This window comes from Saccopteryx bilineata, chromosome 1, assembly GCF_036850765.1.
Source record: "Saccopteryx bilineata isolate mSacBil1 chromosome 1, mSacBil1_pri_phased_curated, whole genome shotgun sequence".
Classification (NCBI taxonomy): domain Eukaryota; kingdom Metazoa; phylum Chordata; class Mammalia; order Chiroptera; family Emballonuridae; genus Saccopteryx; species Saccopteryx bilineata.
In genome coordinates, this window is record NC_089490.1 from 83,851,595 (window position 1) to 83,872,733 (window position 21,139).

Sequence of the window (21,139 nt, forward strand, 5' to 3'; positions counted from 1 at the left end):
TTTGATTAGAGCATTTAATCTATTTACATTTAAGGTTATTATTGATATGTAGTTGTTCATTGCCATTTTATTCTTTGAAGCTTTTTCCTCTTTTACTATATTCTTTTCCCTTTTTGTTCTGTTTACAACAGGCTCCTTAACATTTCTTGCAGCATTGGTTTGGTTGTAATGAATTCCTTGAGTTTTTTTTTTTTTTTTTGTCTGAGAAGCTTTTTATTTCTCCTTCAATTTTAAACTATAACCTTGCTGGATAAAGAAATCTTGGTTGTAGTTTCTTGTTCTGCATTACTTTGAATATTTCTTGCCATTCCCTTCAGGCCTTAAGTGTTTCTGTTGAGAAGTCGGATGTCATCCTTATCGGGGCTCCTTTGTAGGTGATAGCCTTTTTTTCTGTAGCAGCTTTTAATATTTTCTCTTTATCTCTTAGCTTTGGTATTTTAATTATGATGTGTCTTGGTGTAGATTTCTTTGGGTTTCTCTTTAATGGAATTCTCTGTGCTTCTTGAGCTGTGTGACTTTTTTCTGTATCAATTTAGGGAAGTTTTCAGCTATGATTTGATTGAACAAAGTTTCTATCCCTTGTTCTTTCTCTTCTTCTTCAGGAACCCCTATGATGTGGATGTTATTTCTCTTCATGTTGTCACAGAGTTCTCTTACAGTTTCCTAAGACTTTTTGAGTCTCTTATTTTTGCTGCTCTGCTTCCGTGCCTTCGTTTATCTTGTCCTCTAACTCGATCCTCAGCTTCATCCATCCTGCTTTTAATTCCTTCCATTGTGGTCTTCATTTCTGATACTGTATTTGTCATTTCTGATTCTTTTTTATTATTTCAATGTCCTTTTTTATACTTGCTATCTCTTTATTTAGGTGTTTGTTATGTCCATCTATTGTTGTTCTAAGATCTTTGAGGATCCTAACAATCATTATTTTAAACCAGGCTTCCCCAAACTACGGCCCGTGGGCCGCATGTGGCCCCCTGAGGCCATTTATCCAGCCCCCCACCGCACTCCCGGAAGGGGCACCTCTTTCATTGGTGGTCAGTGAGAGGAGCACTGTATGTGGCGGCCCTCCAAAGGTCTGAGGGACAGTGAACTGGCCCCCTGTGTAAAAAGTTTGGGGACCTCTGTAGACTGCATCTGGTAATTTGGTTATATCTGACTCATTCAAGTCCTTTTCTGGGTATTTCTCTTGATTCATTTGGTTGCCTTCTCATTTTGTCTGTGTATAAAAAGGGTGTGGCCTCTGGAGTCCAATGGGTGTGGCCTCTGTTTCCTAGGTGTGGTCTGTCTGCAGGCCTGCCACCCCCTCTGCCGCTGCCTTGAGCGTTTGGGTATGGACTTGCTGGTGCCGGCCCCCTGAGGCTGTCACTGCAATTTCTGCCTCTCCTCCACGGGAGGGGCTATGTTCATATGCCCTGGCTACAAGCCTTGGCCGGCCTCGGCCCTCGCCCGGCCCCCATGGGTGAGGCTGTGTGCTGTGCCTGGGCCTGCAAGCTTTGGCACTGGGTGGTCTTCATTTCTTTATGTCAATCTGAGTTTCTGACCTATATAACTTTTCCTTTTTTTAAAATTAATTTTAATGGAGTGACATTGATCAGTCAGGGTACATAGGTTTAGAGAAAACATCTCTAGGTTATTTGGACATTTGATTATGTTGCATACCCATCACCCAAAGTCAGATTGTCTTCTGTTACCTTCTATCTGGTTTTCGTTGTGCTCCTCTCCTCCCCTTCCATAACTCCCACACTCTTGTCCATGTTCCTCACTCTCATTTTTGTGTCCCACCTATGTATGGAATCATATAGTTCTTAGCTTATTCTGATTTACTTATTTCATTCAGTATAATGTTATCAAGGTCCATCCATGTTGTTGTAAATGATTCGATGTCATCATTTCTTATGGCTGAGTAGTATTCTGTAATATATATGTACCACATCTTCTTTATCCAGTCATCCATTGAAGGGCTTGTTGGTTGTTTCCATGTCTTGGCCACTGTGAACAATGCTGCAGTGAACATGGGACTGCATGTGTCTTTACGTACCAGTGTTTGAGTTTTGATTTCTGACCCATATGACTTTTCCTTTTTTAAAAAAATTTTTGAAGACTATCAAGATTTCTTGCAATTAGGTCTGTTGATGGCAAATTTCTTCAACTTTTGTCTGATAAAGGCTTTATTTCCCTAAATGCCTGGAAACAACAGTCTTCTGATCTTTGCTGAGGGGCTCTTGATATGTGTTGGTGCATTCCTTCAACTCTCAGCTAGGCAGTTTACAGTTCTACCTTAGCCTTCACTTTCTGCTTGTGACCTTCACCAGAGCCTCAAGGTCAGCCAGAGGTGAGAGTTTGGGGCCTTCTTAGGTTTTTTTGAGCTGGCATATGGCCCTGGATGTGCCTACTGCCCTGAGCATGAAAGGGCAGTTTAGAGTCTTGTGATGTGTGGTGCTTCTCAAAGCCCCTATGGCATCTCATTCCCTAGCTTTTTCCTTTAAGCTTCTAAGGTAGTCTATTGTTTGTTGCATCTGTTATCCACCCACTCAGGCAGCTAAGATTTTAAGTAACAATTGTTTTTGATTTTTTTTCTCCAACAAACTTCTTTTGATGATAGCCTGTTGTCCTGGGTAAACCCTGAGTTAGTTAAAGCAAAGAGAGCCTGTGAGGGGTTTTTTTCAGGGAACCATAAGGTAGGTCAAATAATAGAAATTTTCGGGTAACAGAGCTCTGATGGAGTCCCAGCCCTCTCTGATCCTTCCATGGGCGGTCAAGCTCTGGCTTCCACTGTGACTGCAGGCAGCTGATTTCAAGGCTCCCGCAGAATAGGGTTGGGGGAGATGGGAATAAGAGTTAAGATGCTATAAAACTTGGTATTCATACAGAGATTCTGCCAGTTTTCATGAATATATGCTCCCTAGATTGCTGCAAAGCTTTGGTTAACTTCCAGAGTTTTGAAACAGTTCATTGTGACAATTTTTTGCCAGTGTTCTCATTGTTATCATGGTGAGGAGATTTTCGGAGGTTAACACTGCCTCTCACTGATTGCCTGTATGGTGAGGCACTTCTGGAAAGCTCCTGGAGTCAAGGCTCTGTACTGATGCCCATCAGAGAAGTGAGTGTATGCTGGTCCAGATGCAGGTGGACTTCCTATTCAACAGCTTCATTTTCTCCTTTTTGAAGATTGTTGGATCTGCTAAAAATAGGGAGCCTAAAATCATGATTTTGTGTTTGCTTTAAGACTACTCTGAGACATTGGCAAGGTCATAATTAGCAGCATTTTTACAGTCTCTGCTAGACTTTCAGAAAAGGAATAGATAAGAGGTTGGACACATTTGTAATATGGGCTTAAAGTAACGTCATCTGTTTCTTTTATATCACAGGGATTTAATGTGCAAAATGGCTATTATACCAGATTGGCATACTTCGTATCCTCTCACGCAAAAATCCACAAATTTAAGACCCCATTCTTCACCGTGTAGAGTCTATTCAAGAAATGGTTTCCAAAATATGTTCAGACCTTCAAGTGAGTATTCATGAGCAAATAATATTCTAGTAGCAGTAGTGTATGTGTAGTGTATACCAGACTCTGTATAAGGCTTCATGTCATTCAGTCCTCACAGTGGGTGGATCTCTGAAGAGGGTTCTCTTGTTCCTGTTTTCTTTGTGGGGAAACTTAGACACAAGTTGTTTAAGCCACTTGCCAAAAAGTTCCATAGTTTTTAAGTGATAGGAACAGGATTTGAACCAAACAGTGTGATTCCAGAGTCCATGGGCTTCACCACCCTGTTATCTAGTATACTTCCTCACTCAGTCTTTTCTTAATCAGTACCTTATTTTTTTAGTCATTTTAGGTTTACAGGAAAATTGAGCTAAAGTACAAGAAAGTTTCCTTCATTCCCCATCCCTGGTTTCCCCTATTATTAGCATCTTGCGTTATTGAGGTGCATTTGTTACAATTGATGAGCCATTATTGATACATTATTATTAACTGAGGCCTCAGAGTTCAGTCTTTGTGTTATACATTCTCTGGGTTTTGATAAATGTCTAACTACCTATGTTCACCCTTAGGCATCATACAGAATAGTTTCACTGTCTTAAACATGCCCTGATCTCCGCCTGTCCGTCCCTCCCGTTCCCCCAACCCCGGGCACCTACTGATCTCTTTACTGTCTCCACAGTGTTGTCATTTCCAGGATGTCATAGCATTGGAATCATACAGGATGTAGCCTTTTTAATTGGCTTCTTCCACTTAGCAATATATGCACTTAAGGCTCTTTCCTGGCTTCTCATTTCTTTTATCTCTGAATAATACTCTCTCGTATGGATGGGCCACAGCTTATTCATCTATTCACTGCTGAAGGACATCCTGGTTCTCGCATCTTGGCAGTTATGAATAGAGCTGCTATAAACAGTTGCATACAGGTTTTTGTGTAGACATAAGTTTTCAACTCATTTGGCTCATTCAGTTTTAAAGCAATAAAATTTGACATCAGAATTTCCCCAAAGTATGTTTTTTCATTTGTTCATTTATTTGCTCGCCCCTGCCTTTCCCTTCTTCCATCCCTCTCTCCTTTCTTCCCTTCCCTCCCCTTCCCTCCCCTCCCCTCCCCTTCCCTCCCCTCCCCTCCCCTCCCCTCCCCTCCCCTCCCCTCCCCTCCCCTCCCCTCCCCTCCCCTCCCCTCCCCTCCCCTCTTTTCCCCTTCTCTCCCCTCCTCCCTCTCCTCCCTTCCCTTCCTTTCCCTTTTTCCTTCTTTCCTTCCTTCTCAAAAATTTTATGGGCCCTAGTATGTGACAAGAACTATCACAGGTACCAAGGATAAGGAGGTGAGCCTAGTAGAGGACCTGCCCCAGAGGAGCTTGCTGTCTAGAGAGGGAGGTGAAGCTTCCAGCAGAGTGAGACAGAGGTCGTCACACAGCATGGACAGAGCACTGAGGGCACAACCACCCCAGGGACCAGAGGACTGAGAGGGGACATAAAGGGTAAATTGGATTTTGATTGTGAGCAAAAGAATGGAAAGGCAGTCAGAAGTCACACTCAACACCCGTGCTCACAGTTGGTGAGACTTTACTCATAGGGTCTCACGCATAGGGTCTCTCCCATGAGGGAGCCTGGGAAATACAGGCTTTATTCCAGATACCCATGTGTCTACCCAAATCTCAGGGTTTCTATTTATAGGGAAAAAAGGGAGAATGGATGGTGAGGGTTAACTAGGGAATTTCCAACACAAAACTTACCAATAATGAATCTGTTCCAGTCCAGTGGGTCCACGTGTATAATGTTGGATGGATCTTACAGTAACTAGTGTTCTGACAGGAGAGAGAAGACTGGAGTGAAATGGGGTCACTGAGTTAAAGGGAGTTCACACCCTTAAGGCTCTTCTGATTGCCCTCTCGGGAACTTGGACATGTGCAGCCCCACAAATAATACTTAAAGGTGTTTCTTTCTGCGCGTCCTAACATTATCCTTTACATTTTGTCCTTTTGAAATCCAAAAACAATTTTTTATTTTGATTTTTAATTTGCATTTTTTAATAGTAAAGGTTAACTTTGATTCTCAAGTTTATCTGGTTTCTGTCTTTTTCTTTTGTAATCTGCCTTTTCATATTCTTTGTCTACTTACCTATTATAGGTAGGTCTTCTTAGTGATTTGTAGGAGCTATCTTTGTATTGAAGATACTAATCCTTTAATCCTTTATCCTCCTTATGTGCCATTGGTGTTTTTTTTCATTTGTCTTTTGCCTTTATTTTTATTGATGGTATTTTTTTAATGCACTGAATTATTTATTTCTTAAATTAAAAAGAAATAGATATATATATGGTCTCCTAGTAGCATTTTCCTCTCCAAAAGTGGTCACCATTGATTGTTTGGCTGGCCTTGCTTTCATGCATGCACTTACATGTGTAATATGTACCTGTTTAAGTCATACATGAAATAAGCAGAATTCATGGGGTGAATGTGGACGTGTCAGCCACGGATATCAGATACCCTGTTTCCTTTTTAACTGTTTTTTGCTTTTTGTTAAAAGTTTCAGTTTGAATCGTTTCTATTGATTTGACTTTACATTCACTACCCTTCTTCTACCCTGTACAGTTTGCTATTAGGCAAATCAGATGAGTTCTTCACTTCTGATATTGTCTTTTTATTTTCTAGCTTTTTCATGAACATTTTTTTTTAAGTTTCCATTTCTCTGCTGAAATCCCCCATATGTTCAGCATATTGTCAGCTTTTCTTGTAATTTCTAACATACTTACCATTCTTAGTTCAAATACCTGATCATTTCTACATCTGTTCTCTCTGTGGGTCTTCTGGCCACTGTTTCTGTTCTTCATTAGATCACCTTTCTTATTGCACTTGTCTTGCAATTTTAAAAAGATTTAAGAATTTCTGTAAAAATAGTAGAGACATAAGTAACTAATATTCATTGCCAGCAAAAGGAAGCCCCTTTTCTCTCAGGCTTCCAGTGAGACGGGTGGCTCCACTTCATCTCTGACTTGAGCTGTGCCTGGTCTGGCTGCAGTTTCAGTTAGATTTAGGTGACTACCAGCTTCCCATGTCTCCCTCCAGCAGCTTAATCTGAGCACTGGTAAGACAGCCAGCTTGGCCTAGTGGGGAGCTCTGTGCTCTCAGGCCCCGCCAGTTTTGGAGGTATCCTGGGGAGTTCTGTCTCCCAGGCAAGCCCCTAGCTCTCTGCCCTGCCGCCCCACCCCCAGTCCGCAGGAGGCTGCCGAGTTGCACTCTGTTGAAGGCCCCATAGGCTCCAGAGGGACTGCCTCAGCCCTTCTCTGTACTCAGCTTTGGTGAGCCGCTGCCCTACACCTGCTGAGGGCTCTGTGCCTTGGGATGTCTCACAGCTCTGGGGGGCTGCTGATGCTGACTTGTGAGGGCCCTCCAGGACGCGTGTAGACTTGCTCTGTGACTGAGCTCCCAGGGTGTGGATCCTGTGACCACTCATGGTCTGTTGCTTTTCCTTTACATTCAGTGGATTTGCTTTACTTCCTGTGGTTTTGCAAGGGTGATGGGACATGTGTCAGGGGTGGCTGATCCTTTCTGGAAGTTAATTTCTTTGCATCCTCAGTTCTCTGATGGGCTTTTAAACCCATCTTTTTTAGCTTATCTCATTTCTTCTCATTGTTAGGGCGAGAATGAGTCTGTTGTGACTGAATATCCTATATCAGGGGTAGTCAGCCTTTTTATACCTACCGCCCACTTTTGTATCTCTGTTAGTAGTAAAATTTTCTAACCACCCACCGGTTACATAGTAATGGTGATTTATAAAGTAGGGAAGTAACTTTACTTTATAAAATTTATAAAGCAGAGTTACAGCAAGTTAAACCATATAATAATAATTACCTACCAAGTACTTTATGTTAGATTTTCGCTAAGTTTGGCAGAATAAATCTTTTTTTTTTTTTTTTTTTTTTTTTTAACAGAGACAGAGAGAGGGATAGACAGGGACAGACAGACAGGAATGGAGAGATGAGAAGCATCAATCATTCGTTTTTCATTGTGCATTGCGATACCGTAGTTGTTCATTGATTGCTTTCTCATATGTGCCTTGACCGTGGGCCTTCAGCAGACCGAGTAACCCCTTGCTCGAGCCAGCGACCTTGGGTTCCAAGCTGGTGAGCTTTTGCTCAAACCAGATGAGCCCGCACTCAAGCTGGCAACCTCGGGGTCTTGAACCTGGGTCCTTGGCGTCCCAGTCCGATGCTCTATCCACTGCGCCACTGCCTGGTCAGGCCCAGAATAAATCTTTATAAAACAATTTAGTTAAATCTAACTTTTTATTTATACTTTGGTTGCTCTGCTACTGCCCACCATGAAAGCTGGAACGCCCACTAGTGGGTGGTAGGGACCAGGTTGACTACCACTGTCCTAGATGGATATAGAAAATTTGGTCAAATTGCCCTCCAGAATTTGTACTCCCACTAGCAGGTCATGCAGAGTTTGGTTACTGCTTCATTTGAAATCTCAGAAGTTGTAAGGGCAAATGAAAAAAGGGTTTTCCTTCAAGTAATTTTAACTGGCTTCAAATTAATATTTTCTTATTCTAAAAATTGTAAAGTAGAATTATTGATTAAAAAGATGGAGCTTCTTGGAAATCAGCTAAGATGTTCATGAAACTCTGAAAGCAGATTTCCAGATGGAGACATAAATGAACAAGGAGGTCCCTCTGTGACACTGTGTGCAGGCGGGGCCCCAGGCTGGGCAGGCAGTCAGAGGACGGTGTATACGAGCTGATGGGAGTGGTGCAGCTGCGCCATACCAGTCCACTGCTCTGATTCCGCGTGAACATTGGGGAGGAGAGGGGAGCGTGCAACCCCCACCTCTGAGCATAGTGCAGGAGAGGTGAGCCCTTCTCCCTCAGGCTCTCTTCCTATCCTCTTCTGCCAGGGGAGCATCTGGCCGGAGCACCGACACGTGGCCTCAGTGTGGCTTCCCGACTCCCTCACAGCAGAGTGCTGCTATGGGCATCTTAGGATGGCAACCAGGCAGAAGCTGTCATGCCTTTGCTCCCTTGTCTTGGAAATCATGTAGCATCAATTCTGCCCTGGTCACAGGCCCACCCAGATTTAAGGGGAAGGGACATGTACCCTACTTTTTCATTGGGGGAGTGTTGACATTGTGAGAAAAGCATGTGTGGTGGGACACTTGCTGCCATCTTGGAAACACCATCTGACATGTTTCATAAAATGCTCTTTAAAACCCAGGTCCATGAGTTTAGTACTGTGTCTTCTTCTATGTACTTTACTGTTTCAGGTCTTATGTTTAGATCTTTGATCCATTTTGAGTTAATTTTAGTACAGGGGGACAAACTGTAGTCCAGTTTCATTCTTTTGCATGTGGCTTTCCAGTTTTCCCAGCACCATTTATTGAAGAGGCTTTCTTTTCTCCATTGTGTGTTGTTGGCCCCTTTATCAAAAATTATTTGACTATATATATGTGGTTTTATTTCTGGGCTTTCTATTCTGTTCCATTGGTCTGAGTGTCTATTTTTCTGCCAATACCATGCTGTTTTGATTGTCGTGGCCCTATAGTATAGTTTGAAGTCAGGTATTGTAATGCCCCCAGCTTCATTCTTTTTCTTTAGGATTGCTTTGGCTATTCGGGGTTTTTTATAGTTCCATATAAATCTGATGATTTTTTGCTCCATTTCTTTAAAAAATGTCATTGGAATTTTGATGGGAATTGCATTAAATTTGTATATTGCTTTGGGTAATATGGCCATCTTGATTATATTTATTCTTCCTAGCCAAGAACAAGGAATATTCTTCCATCTCATTATATCTTTTTCGATTTCCCTTAACAATGGTTTATAGTTTTCATTATATAAGTCCTTTACATTCTTTGTTATGTTTATTCCTAGGTATTTTATTTTTTTTGTTGCAATCGTGAAGGGAATTATTCTTTTGAGTTCGTTCTCAAATGTTTCACTGTTGGCATATAGAAAGGCTATTGACTTCTGTATGTTAATTTTGTATCCTGCGACCTTACTGTATTGGCTTGTTTCTAGTAGTCTTTTTGTGGATTCTTTGGGGTTTTCGATGTATAGGATCATATCATCTACAAAAAGTGATACCTTTACTTCTTCTTTTCTGATATGGATGCCTTTTATTTCTTTGTCTTGTCTGATTTCTCTGGCTAGAACCTCTAGTACCACATTAAATAAGAGTGGAGAGAGTGGACAACCCTGTTTTGTTCCTGATTTAAGGGGGAAAGCCTGTAGTTTTGTGCCATTTAATATGATGTTAGCTGATGGTTTATCATATATGGCCTTTATCATGTTGAGATATTTTCCTTCTATACCCATTTTGTTGAGAGCCATCTGACATGTTTCAATATTCTCTCATTCTCTTAGTCAAGGGTATCACCCTCAGCTACCCACACCAGACACATATACTTTATCCTCTTTCCCACATCACCCTGCACAGATGCCTCACCCAACACAAATCAGAAGAGTCTCTGTCGTATCTTCATCAGCATCTTTAATTCACCCCTGCTTTTTACTCCACGACCATCTCAGTGGTGGCATCTTCATCAATACTTACCTGAATGGGCTGAAATTACCCAACATGTCTCCTGCCCTCACTGCCCTTTCTGTTCCTCCTCCACCTGATACCAGAGTGAAGTTCAAGAATGAAAATTGGGTTATGCCATTCTGTCAATCCAAACCCCCTACGACATTCCATAACCAGAGCACAGAGCAGGCGGACAGGACCGGCCCCTTCTGATGTTTGTAGAGTCACTCTCTGATGGATGCCTCTCTGCTTGTCCCCTCCTCTTCCCTTTGACTAGGCTGCTGTCCTCCAGCGCCCCCCATGCCCGCCCCTCTCCTAGGAATGCCAGGTTGTAGTTGACATGTCACCTATTTCTTCTAAGAAGCTTTTCCTGAGACCTTCCATCATGTTGCCCCACACTGAACACCCTCAATTCTGGGTCCCCAGTGTACCCTGTTATGTACTTTCCACCCTCAAGGAGGCTGTGGGCATTGTGAGCAGGAGACACCCCAGCCCCATTATAGGCCTTGCGTGTGCTTGGTCCTCGTGAGAGCAGAGAAGGAGCATTGCTGATGGCCAGTGCAGCCCCTGGGAAGGATGGACGTAGTCCCCAGGAGCTGCTGTGCTGCTGCTTGTGAGGTGAGGTAAGGGCACACAGCAGGTCCCCACAGTGTGACTGTGGGTCACCATCACTGTCTTTTACCACCTTGAACAGGACCCACGCAGGGCATCTTACAGCTGTGAGGCAGTCCCTATGCCATCTGGGCGGTCCAGGTTGGCACTTAGCCTGTCCTTTGAGTCTGTCATCTGGCCCACATCACCCCAAGACTAAAGCCGTCACTGCCCTCATGCCAGGAGGGTTCAATAGCTTGATATGAAACTCTCATGTAAGAAAAATTCCAGTCCTTCTTCCCTCTCTCCTGCTTGTGAATAAGTTTATAAACAATGAGGCATGTTAATGGCATTTAACACACCTCCAGAACTTACTATGTAAAACAGAGCTATGAAATAATCTATCACCAAGCCTTTGCAATCTCATAACTAAATAGAGATTTACCAAATTACCGTCATTCTTAGCCTGCTCTTCCCCTAGCAGGTCATAAAATAAAAAATAGAATAATTACGTCTTCATAGTATGATGTTGATTGGTAGTACGGATGTTCATGTATGTCCTCGTGTCTCCTGACCATCCAGAGTACAAGTGTACAAAAATTTTTATTTTAGCCCTGGCGGTTGGCTCAGTGGTAGAGCGTCGGCCTGGCGTGTGGAGGTCCTGGGTTTGATTCCCTGCCAGGGCACGCAGGAGAGGCGCCCATCTGCTTCTTCACCCCTCCCCTTCTCCTTCCTCTCTGTCTCTCTCTTCCCGTCCCGCAGCCGAGGGTCCATTGGAGCAAAAGGATGGCCCAGGCGCTGGGGATGGCTCCTTGGCCTCTGCCCCAGGTGCTAGAGTGGCTCTGGTGCGACAGAGCGACGCCCCGGATGGGCAGAGCATCGCCCCCTGGTGGGCGTGCCGGGTGGATCCCGGTCCGGCGCATGCAGGAGTCTGTCTGACTGCCTCCCCATTTCCAACTTCAGAAAAATACAAAAAAAAAAAAAAAATTATTTAAAAAATGTGTAAGGCAACATTAAAAAAGGCAAATGTTTGTTCCTCTTGTTTCCATAAATTGGTTATCGAGCAAACATGATTTTAAGTTAATAAAACTGTAACTGTAACTAATTTCATTTTTTGAAAAAAAACTCACTCACAGGGGTCAGCAAGCATGAAAAAAACTCACTACTCAAAAGGGTTAAGTTACTTCAACTTGTTTCTACAACAGTTTCCATCTTAGGCAAGGGGAAGGAGGCTTACGGTGGTCTTCCTTCCTAAAGGAGGTCCTGCAGTGACTCAGTGACTCAGGTACCCGGACCTGATGCACTGCAGCCAGGACACCACCCCTTTTCCACGGGCCGGAGAGGGCGAGCCCTTGAATGCTTATTCAGAGTGCTCAGCGTCTTTCCACTACCTTTTGTGGTGTAGCCTGTTCTCATTTCTTCTTTGTCTTTGACAGGGAAATGATCTAGATTTAAGAATTACATGTTTTTCTCTCACAAATTAATAAGAGGATGAAAACTAGATATATTTTAAAGATTGGTTTGAAACCATATTGATTCTTAACGAAGTTTTATTCTGATATTCCTGTTTTTCACTTGTAATGACATATGTCCTTTATAGGGAAGATGATCTCTGCCTTGTTTTTTCTCCTAATGCTGTTACTGTCATTTTATATTGCTCAAGTTTCAGAGGTGGAAAGCTGGCAGAATGTTTGCCAGGGCAGGTCAGCTGGGGATCAGATGGTGCACCTGGGTAGGAGGCACTCTGCTTCAGAAGCCCGTTTGACCCTGGTACAGGGGGGAATGGTTATGGTAGCTTAGCTTGAAGCTTGTTTAATAAATAGCTGATTCTCTTTTACAGCCATAACTGTTGCAAATCCAATACTGTCCTCCTTCGATGTTAAACGGATTTTATTTAAAAAAATTACTGAGAAAGGAGACGAGTTGAAAAAAGCCTTTCAGCTGCTTGATACCAATCATACTGAGACAGTGTCCAAGAGTGAACTGAGACGAGTTGTCTCCACCTTCCTGCTGCCTCTCACGAGGGAACAGTTTCAGGATGTGCTGGCCCAGGTATGGTTTGTGTAACGACCTAGAATAACTGCGAGAAAGAGGGGGTAGATGACAGCAGCATGTCACTCAGTCTGACTTGTCTTTCCCCTTATAGTCCCAAGTGAGCAGTTGAAGTTTTATTTTTCACAATTCACTTAATTACATTCTGGCAGATTTGGAATGATCAATATGAACTTTAGCCATATTTTGCGTGCAGTACTGTTACAGCCAATTTCTTTTAGTGTTTTTTTTGGTAAGCTTCTAATGTATAAAGTATTTGATCAGCTTATATTTTGGAACTTAGTAGACATGCTCTTTGACTTACAGTGGGTTACGTCCTGATAAACTGATTGTAAATGAAGAATATCCTATGTTGAAAATGCATTTAACACACCTAACCTACTGAACATCACAGCTTAGCCTAGCTCACCCTAACTATGCTCAGAACACTCACATTAGCCTTCAGTTGGACAGAATCATCTAACACAGTGAAGTGTCATTTGTTTACCTTCGTGATCGTGTTGCTGAGTGGCAGCTGCAGCCACTGCCCGGGGTCACCAGAGAGTATCACTAGCCTGGAAAAGAGAAGAATTCAAAGTGTAGCTTCTACTGACCGTGCATTGCTTCCCCACCATTATAAAGTTGAAAAATCTTAAGTTGGAACATTGTAAGTCAGGGCTGTCTGTCTTTGGCATTTGTTCTTGCATCCCATGGTTGTTGAGTATCTGCTATATGCTCAGTGCAGATCAGTCAGACATGGGCCACTCTTGAGGGGGTCCCTGTCCAATGAGGGAGCTCTGAAAGTGTTGATAAGTGCTAGGACAGTAGCAATTATAAAGTGATGTGGGAGTCAGAGGAAGGAGAGCTACCAAAAAATGAGGTGTGGTAGTTCAGGAGGGCTTCTGGGAGGAGGGGGTATTTAGCTTAGGAAATACTCCTTCATATAGACATACATTTACATCTCAATTTATTTTTGTATTAATTTTATTGAAAACCATGAATTCACACCGATACTGCCAATGCTAATTCAACATCTTAGGGTTCATTCTAGTTTTCTTGCTTTTTATATTTGTAACTAACTTTTCAGACAGTGAGAAACTTGGCTTCTATTATTCTTACTTTATTTACTTATTTGATCAGTCTCCCTGACATGTGACTCATGTCCAATCTTTTTTTTTTTTTTGCATTTTTCTGAAGCTGGAAACAGGGAGACAGTCAGACAGACTCCCGCATGCACCCAACCGGGATCCACCCGGCACGCCCACCATGGGGCAACGCTCTGCCCACCAGGGGGCGATGCTCTGCCCATCCTGGGCGTCGCCATGTTGCGACCAGAGCCACTCTAGCGCCTGAGGCAGAGGCCACGGAGCCATCCCCAGCGCCCGGGCCATCTTTGCTCCAATGGAGCTTTGGCTGCGGGAGGGGAAGAGAGAGACAGAGAGGAAGGCGCGGCGGAGGGGTGGAGAAGCAAATGGGCGCTTCTCCTATATGCCCTGGCCGGGAATCAAACCCGGGTCCTCCACACGCTAGGCCGACGCTCTACTGCTGAGCCAACCGGCCAGGGCCTCTCATGTCCAATCTTTATCACTATCACTCCCCACTCTGGACGACCACGGCTCCTCCAGTACTGCAGGCACACTTCTCTCTGCTCCGCCTTATGACTCTAGGGGACAGGCAAGGATGAAGGGAAGGGGAAAGAAAGATGAAGAGCTTTATTCTTTTAAAAAAATTGTTTTAATTTATTGATTTTACAGATGAAGGGAGAGAGAAAGGCATCAACTTGTTCCACCCACTCATGCATCCATTGGTTGATTCTTCTATGCGACCTGACTGGTGATAGATTCCTGCAACCTTAGCATGTGGGGGTGATGCTCCAACCAGTTGAGCTACCCGGCCAGGGCAAGAGCTTTATTCTTTTATAAAAAAAGTTTCCCGGCCCTGGCCAGTTGGCTCAGTTGTAGAGTGTTGGCCCGGCGTGTGGAAGTCCTGGGTTCAATTTCCAGCCAGGGCACACAGGAGAAGCACCCATCTGCCTCTCCACCCTTTCCCCTCTCCTTTCTCTCTATCTCTCTCTTCCCCTCCCACAGCCAAGGCTCCACTGGAGCAAAGTTGGCCTGGGTGCTGAGGATGGCTCCATGGCCTCTGCCTCAGGCACTAGAATGGCTCCAGTTGCCACCGAGCAATGGCCCAGATGGGCAGAGCATCACCCTCTAGTGGGCATGCCAGGTGGATCCCTGTCGGGCACATGTGGGAGTCTGTCTCTGCCTCCCTGCTTCTCACTTCAGAAAAATATTTTTTTAAAAAAAGTTTTTTTTTATTCACTTCCAATATTTCACAAATAGTACATACTGACTTTTTTCACATGTCACTCTTTATTGCATGCATATTTTATTTTTTTATGCAAGTTTATTATTTATATTTTATTGAATTAATTGGGGTGACATTGGTAAATAAATTCATATAGGTTTCATATGTACAGTTGTAATACAACATCTGTAAAGTACTAGGATGAAGTCAGTTGCATTTGTAAACACCAATAATGAACTATCGGAAAGGGAAACTAAGAAAACAATCCCATTTACAACTGCAACAAAAAGAAATACCTAGGAATAAACTTAACCAAGGAAGTAAAAGACCTGTACTCAGAACATTACAAGACACTGAAGGAAGACACTGAAGAAGATACAAATAAATAGAAGCATCTACAGTGTTCATGGATAGGAAGGATTGACATCATTAAAACATCCATATACTCAAGAAATCTATAGATTCAATGCAGTTCCTATCGAAATACCAATGGTGTAATTCACAGAACTAGAACAAATATTTCAAAAATTTATATGGATCCACAAAAGACCCCAGATAGCCACAGCAATCCTGAGAAAGAAGAACAAACTTGGACATATCAAGTTATCTGATATCAAACTACTATAAGGCCATAGTAATTAAATCAGCGTGATACTGGAATAGAAACATATATAGATCAGTAGAACAAAGTAGAGAGCCCAGAAATAAAGCCATGCCTTTATGGTTAGTTAATATGTATGTACATTGTAAATAAAAGCTTTATTAAGGTCTAATTTACATATCATAAAATTCACCATTTAAAAATGTATAAGTTAGTGGTTTTTAATATATGGACAGAGTTGTGCACCAACACTACCAATTCTAGAACATTTTCATCACCCCAAAAAGAAACTCTGTGTTCATTAGCAGTCACTCTACATTCCCCCTTCCCTTGCTCCCTGACACCCATTAATCTACACTCTGTTACAACAGATTTACTTATTCTGGACATTTCTTATAAATGGAGTTTGTGCCTGGCTTCCTTCATTTGGCATAATGTTTTCAGGGTTCTTCCATGTTGTAGCATGATCAGTACTCCACTCTTTTTTTGTGGCTGAATAATATTCCAGTGAATGGATAGGCCACCTTTTGTCTGGCATCAGTTGATGGATCTTTGGGTTGTTTCCCTTGGGTGGCTTTTGTGAACAATGCAGCTATGAAGACCCATGTCTAAGAGTTTATGTGGGTATAGGTTTTCCCTCCTCCTGGCTCCGTACCTGGGAGTGGAATTACTGTGTCATATGGTAACATTCTTTTTTTTTTTTTTAAAGTAACATTCTTTTGCTTTTAGAGAACATTTGTCCTTGCAAATAGTGCATCAGTTTTTTCAAAGCTTGATTTAACTGACACTTTATACCAAATGGAGAATAAAATATTATTTCCTATTAATGTCTCCTGTATTCATGATCTAATGTTAATTTAAAATTTTGACAATCTTCCCAAGCTAATCAGCTATGCAGGAGGAGAAAAAGTACAGAAAATGTGAAATGTGTATCCGTTTTTAAAAGCTACATCTGTTTTTAAAAGAAGTCCCTGAGAACTATTGAACTTCAAAGATTAAAAGAAGAAAAAGAAAAAAACAGGTTTTAGTAGTCTATCCTAAATGATAAGCATGTTTTTCTAGAACCTTCAGTCCTGTGAGCTCAGGGATGCCAGAGTCTGGTGCAGTGACAGGAGGCCAAGTTCACTGGGTGTGCAGGGCAGGATTCTCTTCCCAATCTCTGGAGACCAGAAAGTGTGTGACTTCTCTAGTTCTTTTAATGATGAATCAATGTGCTGATTATACAAACTTTTTTTTCAATAGCTAATGTAAGTCTAACGGGAAATGTGTACACTTACATAATCATAGTACAGTTATCAACTTCAATAAATTAAACATTGAGTAAATAATTTTATCTAATTTATAGTCTTGATATACTTGACTGAATAATATCCTTCAAAGAACTTTGAATTTCACAATGACTTTTTTTCTACCTTAAAAGTATATGAACCTGACCAGGCAGTGGCGCAGTGGATAGAGTGTCAGTCTGGGATGTCGAGGACCCAGGTTCGAGACCCCGAGGTCGCCAACTTGAGCGCGAGCTCATCTGGTTTGAGCAAGGCTCACCGTCTTGAGCCCAAGGTCACTGATTCGAACAAGGGGTCACTCGGTCTGCTGTAGCCCTCCTCCCCACCGTCAAGGCACATATGAGAAAGCAATCAATGAACAACTAAGGAGCCATAATGAAGAATTGATGCTTCTCATCTCTCTCCCTTCCTGTCTGTCTATCCCTCTCTGTCCCTCTCTCTGTCTCTGTCTCTGTCTCAGTCACACACACAAAAAGTATATGAATGTACCTAGAGGTTCACATGACACTCAGGGTGAAATTGTGCTGGGCCTCAACCTCTTGGGGGGGAAAATACATGTTTATATATATACATATAATATTTATTAGTACATATATGTATATAAAATATATATTAGAATATATTTTTTATTTTATTTAGATAATTTTTTCAGACAAACTCATTGACCTTTAATTGAGCACAGACTGGTACTCATGTTGTTTATACTTGGTTTACTGAGCGTGGCGTCAGCTCAGACCCCTGGACTAAGCCGTTGTGTTTACTAGAATGCCCATCCCACAGACAGTGTCCTGCCCACATTGTGAAACCTGCTAGGCCGTCCACCACTTGTACTGAATTCTCTAACAGGCTGTCACTTTTCCTGTCTGAATGTAGATCCCCCTCACCAGCTCTGGCACTGTTCCATACCTTGAATTCCTGTCCAGATTCGGAGGAATTGACCTAAACATAAATGTTACAGAACAGTAAGTATTTTTATTGTACATATGAAAATTTGAAATGATAAGAGATAGGACATCAGGTCATTACAGCTAGTGCTGTCAGCAGATGTGTGGGGAAGACGTGCTGGTGGAGTGTTCCTGTAGAATGTAAGGGGGTTAATCCTTAGTCACACATGTATTTCAGCTTCTCCTTCACGTGCAAGAGACAGGCTACGGAGATGCGCGTGGCCTGGGCTGCCGAGAGCCTTCTGGCTGGGAGCCAACAGGAAGGACGGGAGGATTTTCCCAGTGACCACCCCCTGAGCAGCAGTGAAGACGAGGGGGCCAGTGACGGAGAGCGAAAGCATCACAGGCTTCTGGAGGCGATCAGTTCCCTTGGCGGGAAGACTCGGTGGAAGTGGGCTGAGAGATCTGAGGCTAGTCTGGAGGTGTCAGAGTTTGCTGTCAGTTCCGAAGGATCAGGAGAAAGGCTAGTCCTTTCAGATCTGCTCAAGTTCGGTAAAACTCCATCCTCATTGGCCACTGTGAAAAAGCAGCTGAACAGAGTCAAATCAAAGAAGACTGTGGAGTTACCCTTTGACAAAGAAGAGGCTGAGCGGATCCATAGAGAAATGGCATTCAATGTCACCTCACAGGCCCTCTCCAAATGGGATCCCATCGTTCTGAAGAACCGACAGGCGGAGCAGCTGGTGTTCCCCCTGGAGAAGGAGCAGTCAGCCTTTGCTTGCACTGAACATGTGCTTAGTGGCTGGGAGGCAAGAACTCCCCTGGAGCGGGAAGTTTTTCACCTCCTCAATAAGAACAAGCAGCCAGTGACGGACCCTTTACTGACTGCTGTGGAAAAGGCCTCTCTCAAAGCCATGAGCTTGGAAGAGGCTCAGATGCACCGAGCAGAGCTCCAGAGGGCCAGAGCCCTGCAGTCCTACTATGAGGCCAGGGCTCGGAGAGAGAAGAAAATCAAAAGCAAAAGGTATCGCAGAGTCCTGAAGAAAGGAAAGGCCAAGAAAGCCCTGGCAGGGTTGGGGAAGCTGTGGAAGGCCAGGGCTCCTGCTGCCCTAGGGGAACTGGAAACGTTGGAGAAGGCCAGGATGATGGAGCGAATGAGCCTGAAGCACCAGAACAGTGGAAGGTGGGCAAAGTCAAAGGCAGTTATGGCCAAATACGACCTGGAGGCTCGCCAGGCAGTGCAGGAACAGTTGGCCAGAAACAAAGAACTGACACAGAAACTCCAGGTGGCCTCTGAAAATGAGGAAGAGGCAGGAGGTGTGGAAGAAGAGGGTGACCTTGTCCCTGTGGTGAAGGAGTTGCAGATGACTGCCTATGGGCTGAACCCCTGGGTGACCAGGAGTCACTCCAGTGAAGCAAAGGAGGCCGAAATCCAGAAGGGCCCTGAGCTACTTCCTGAGTCCGTGGCTGAAGAGGCTTCTGAGGGTGAGGGAGAAGAAAGACAGGTGGCAGAGGAAGAAATTTTGTTGAAAGAATTTGAGGAAAGGCGATCACTTAAGAAAAACCCTGGGCTCAACCAGGACATCGAGCCTGGGGGAAGACAAGAAACAAAAGGTTCTAGAAGCCAGGAGGTGCTGTCCAAATTGAGGGCACGATGTCCGAAACTCAACAAGGACAACCATCAGTCTATGAAGCAGAAAGTGAGTTCAGCAAGGACAGTTTTGCCAGTCCAGGGAGAGGGACCTGCTGGGGAAGAAGAGGGGCCCCTGTTGCTGCAGGGGCCGGAGAGAGCGAAGACTCTGGAAGAGCTAGAGGAGCTGGACAAAGGACACTTTCAAAATAAGGCGCTTCCCAGGCCTGCATTAGAGGGGCAGCAGCTCAGGGGGAAGCCAGCTGGTCAGCCTGGTGTTCCTAAGAGGAAGGAGAGGAAGGAGTGGGGGGTGGACCTGCAGAACATCATAGCCACAAGGGCTCCTTCCGGAAAGGCTTTGGCAGTCCCCACATTAGTAGAGGAATTGGAAGATGACCATGAGAAAGAGCAAAAGCAAATGATAAAGGAAGCTTTTGCTGGGGATGATGTCATCAGAGACTTCTTGAAAGAGAAGAGGGAAGCAGTGGAGGTGAGTAAGACAAAGGACATGGACCTGACCTTGCCTGGCTGGGGTGAGTGGGGTGGCATGGGCCTGAAGCCCAACACCAAGAAGAGGCACCGGTTTCTCATTAAAGCCCCTGAGGCTCCTCCAAGAAAAGACAGGAATTTGCCAAATGTGATTCTCAGTGAGAAGCGAAACATCCATGCAGCAGCTCACCAGGTGCGGGTGCTTCCATATCCGTTTACCCACCATCAGCAGTTTGAAAGGACCATCCAGACCCCTGTAGGATCCACGTGGAACAGCCAGAGGGCCTTCCAGGTGCTGACTGCACCCAAGGTCATCACCAAGCCAGGCCATATCATTAAGCCTATAAGAGCAGAGGATGTGGGCTACCGGTCTTCCTCGAGGTCAGACCTCTCTGTCATACAGACGCATCCAAAACGGCTCTCCCTATGTTGCAAGAAACAGCTGAAGAAAAACTAAAGATTGAGTGGTTGGAGGGGTGACATCTTGGTGCCCAGAACCAGGAGCTCTGACTGCTCCTCCGTTGGCCTGCTTTTACTCCGATCTGAAGACCAGTCCCAAAGCTGGCCTTGCACACTGTGGGAGGTATTAGGGCACGTTTTAGAAATAAAGGCATTTTTAATCTGTTTTAAAAAAATTATTTAGGGAAGATTCTAACATCTATATAGGCTGTATTTCAGAATAATAGAAATAATGCTGTATTGAAAATGGAAATATAGCAAATTAAAATCAGATGAACATAAATGCAGTGTATTTCAGATTTGGAAATCCATTTTAATTTTGAAGTAAAAATATTAAGATGTTAAACTTAAAATGTGTTATTTTATACAATTTAAATGTCTTTTGATGAAAAGTGATCATATTTTGGTAGCTAGAAGTTAAATATTTTTAAAAAGATTTTTTGTTAACCAGCAGCACCCCAATAAAATTCAATTACCAAAAAAAGACCCATGAATGAGCCCCTTTGAAATGAGCATGGGGCTCATTTGCTTTATATTCAATGTGAATATTAAAGTATGAACTTTTAATACTTGATCAGCTATAAAGCTTTTTCATTCTGGTGTGAGATTTTGGAAATGTTGTTTTAGTAAAAAAACAACAACTCAGATTGACTACTCTAAATGAATAAGTATCATTTTCTCAGAAACTGTGTAAATTTGGTCCTGAAATATTAGAAAATTTTGGTATTAAAGCTTTCATGATTGAATCCATCATGGATGCAGCTTAAGTGTAAGAGTTAGTGCAGCAGGAAGAGGGGGAAGAGAGCACTGTTGTTCAATGGGTGTAGAGTTTCAGTTTTGTAAGATAAAAGTT

The 21,139-nt window shown here is 43.3% G+C and overlaps 1 protein-coding gene across 6 annotated transcripts in view; it reads left to right on the forward strand.

Moving 5' to 3' along the window:
• The window catches only part of EFCAB6 (EF-hand calcium binding domain 6), a 200,242-nt gene that overhangs the window by 15,843 nt on the left and 163,260 nt on the right, over nucleotides 1-21,139 (forward strand). For 3 of the 6 annotated variants that reach the window (XM_066255855.1, XM_066255871.1, XM_066255861.1), the window contains 4 exons: nucleotides 3,369-3,511; nucleotides 12,440-12,651; nucleotides 17,698-17,786; nucleotides 17,947-21,131. In XM_066255855.1, the coding sequence (XP_066111952.1) occupies nucleotides 3,369-3,511; nucleotides 12,440-12,651; nucleotides 17,698-17,786; nucleotides 17,947-20,284 (2,782 nt within the window). In that variant the 3' untranslated portion in view covers nucleotides 20,285-21,131. Of the gene's footprint in view, nucleotides 1-3,368; nucleotides 3,512-12,439; nucleotides 12,652-17,697; nucleotides 17,787-17,946; nucleotides 21,132-21,139 lie in introns of those variants that run through there. The other 3 variants (XM_066255879.1, XM_066255889.1, XM_066255898.1) reach the window with 2 other exon arrangements.